The sequence below is a fragment of the Monoraphidium neglectum genome (genome assembly GCF_000611645.1).
Source record: "Monoraphidium neglectum strain SAG 48.87 unplaced genomic scaffold scaffold02345, whole genome shotgun sequence".
Taxonomy (NCBI): domain Eukaryota; kingdom Viridiplantae; phylum Chlorophyta; class Chlorophyceae; order Sphaeropleales; family Selenastraceae; genus Monoraphidium; species Monoraphidium neglectum.
The window spans coordinates 1-1,586 of NW_014011283.1; the positions used below are offsets into that span (position 1 = coordinate 1).

The following is a 1,586-nucleotide window of genomic DNA, read 5'->3' on the forward strand; positions in this document are numbered from 1 at the left end:
GCCCCGGCCCCGCCCCCGGCCCCGCCCCTGCCTTCGCCCCGCCTGCTGGGTTGGCCGTCGAATTTCGCAAGCAAGGCCGCCCGCAGCCGTCACTCACTGCTCGCATGGTGGGCTGTCCTCCTTGCTGCTGCTGTACGCGCGGTAGCACGACGGCCGCTCGCACGTGGGGCATTGGTAGATCTTCGCATTAGCATACCTGCAAGACAGGTGGAGGCAGGTGACTGCATTCAGGGGGCGACGCATGGGGTGCTGCGTCATAAGCGCGCGTCCGCCGCCGCCTTGCAGCGTATCCAGCGCTCTGAGAACACCTTCTTCGAGCTGGGCGCCACGACCTGGCTCGGAATGGCCCCGACCCCAGCGCTGCCTCCCCGCATGCGGTGGCTTGAGCGCTCCCGCTCAATCTGCCGCGCCGGGCACCCGCGCCTGGGTGCACCCGCCACCGCGGGCCCGCGCCTCGCCGCGCCGCACCCTGCGCCTGGGATCACCCCTCCTGCCCGCCCTGCGCCCGCCACGCGGCTCGCGCCTTGCGCGCGGCTGCCACGAGCCGCTGGGGCCGCGCCCCAGGCCCCCAGGCCGCCTGAATGCGGCTGCTCACCCGAGCTTGATTGTGATGTTGCGCTCGAGCTCGTTTTTGAAGCGGACCGTCTGCACGCCCGTGATCGCTTTGACCACCGTTGACTTCCCGTGGGCCACGTGCCCGATTGTGCCTGCGCGCATGTGTGGCGGGCCAGGGTCAGGCCTGTGCCTACTTCGTGCGCTGGCTCCCAGCTGCACGTTCTGCGTGAAATCTGCGTCGCGAGTCTGTGACAAACTGAACCGGTCGCAGCAACGCGGCGCGTGGCCGTCGCCACTGGTACCATCGCTAGTGTGCTGTTGTGGTCAAGTGCGAGCGTGGCCTGTGATCATAGCCGTCCTGGCGAGCTCCGTGGCACTGTCGATGTGCCGCCGCTGTCCGCAGGTAGCAGGGGCGGCAAACGCCAACAGCACGCGAGGCCTTCCGGCGATCGCCAGCCAATCAGAGCGTTAGTGATGCAATCGAACGGGAGTATAAGCACCCAACGCACCGATGTTGATCGTTGCCTGGCGAGAAATGACCTCTGGCGACAGCGGCGTGAGCGCGGCCGGGTCTAGTGTTTTCAGATCCTGCGTGCACGGCGAACATGCGTGCAATATAAGCAACTCTGCACCTGCACCAGGAGCTCCTCGCCAGCACCGGCCAATGGGAGCACTGCATCAGCAGCACCACCGCCACTGGGCACTGCACCTGCTCCCTGAGCCCTTTGGCCTTCGCCATGTTTGCTCCTCTAGCCTGTACTCCTCACGACCAATCAGGTGTGCTTCACAGCGAGCTGGACCCAGGACAGGCGGCTCTCTGATCTGACTCGCTCTCGCAACACGGGCTGAGAGGTCTCGGCGCTGTTCGTTGTATGCTGACGAATAAGCCAGAGGCCTCGCTGAGGGCTGCACGCGCAGCGAGACCGAGAGGAGGCCGGCAGGCACAGCATGAGCACTTGCACACACAGCACACCCAGCGCACGCAAGATGGGCCGACGTGATAGAGCAGACAATCGCGCACAGCTTAGCAA

General features: G+C 66.1%; 1 protein-coding gene across 1 annotated transcript; it reads right to left on the minus strand.

Annotated features, from left to right (window-relative positions):
* Positions 1–254: 254 nt before the first annotated feature.
* Positions 255–1,294, minus strand: MNEG_10508 (Eukaryotic translation initiation factor 2 subunit 3; the record flags this gene model as incomplete). Its single annotated transcript, XM_014041019.1, has 4 exons — positions 255–423; positions 596–707; positions 1,065–1,143; positions 1,265–1,294. The coding sequence occupies 4 exons, from the start codon at positions 1,292–1,294 to the stop codon at positions 255–257; spliced, it is 390 nt and encodes a 129-aa protein (XP_013896473.1).
* Positions 1,295–1,586: the final 292 nt, after the last annotated feature.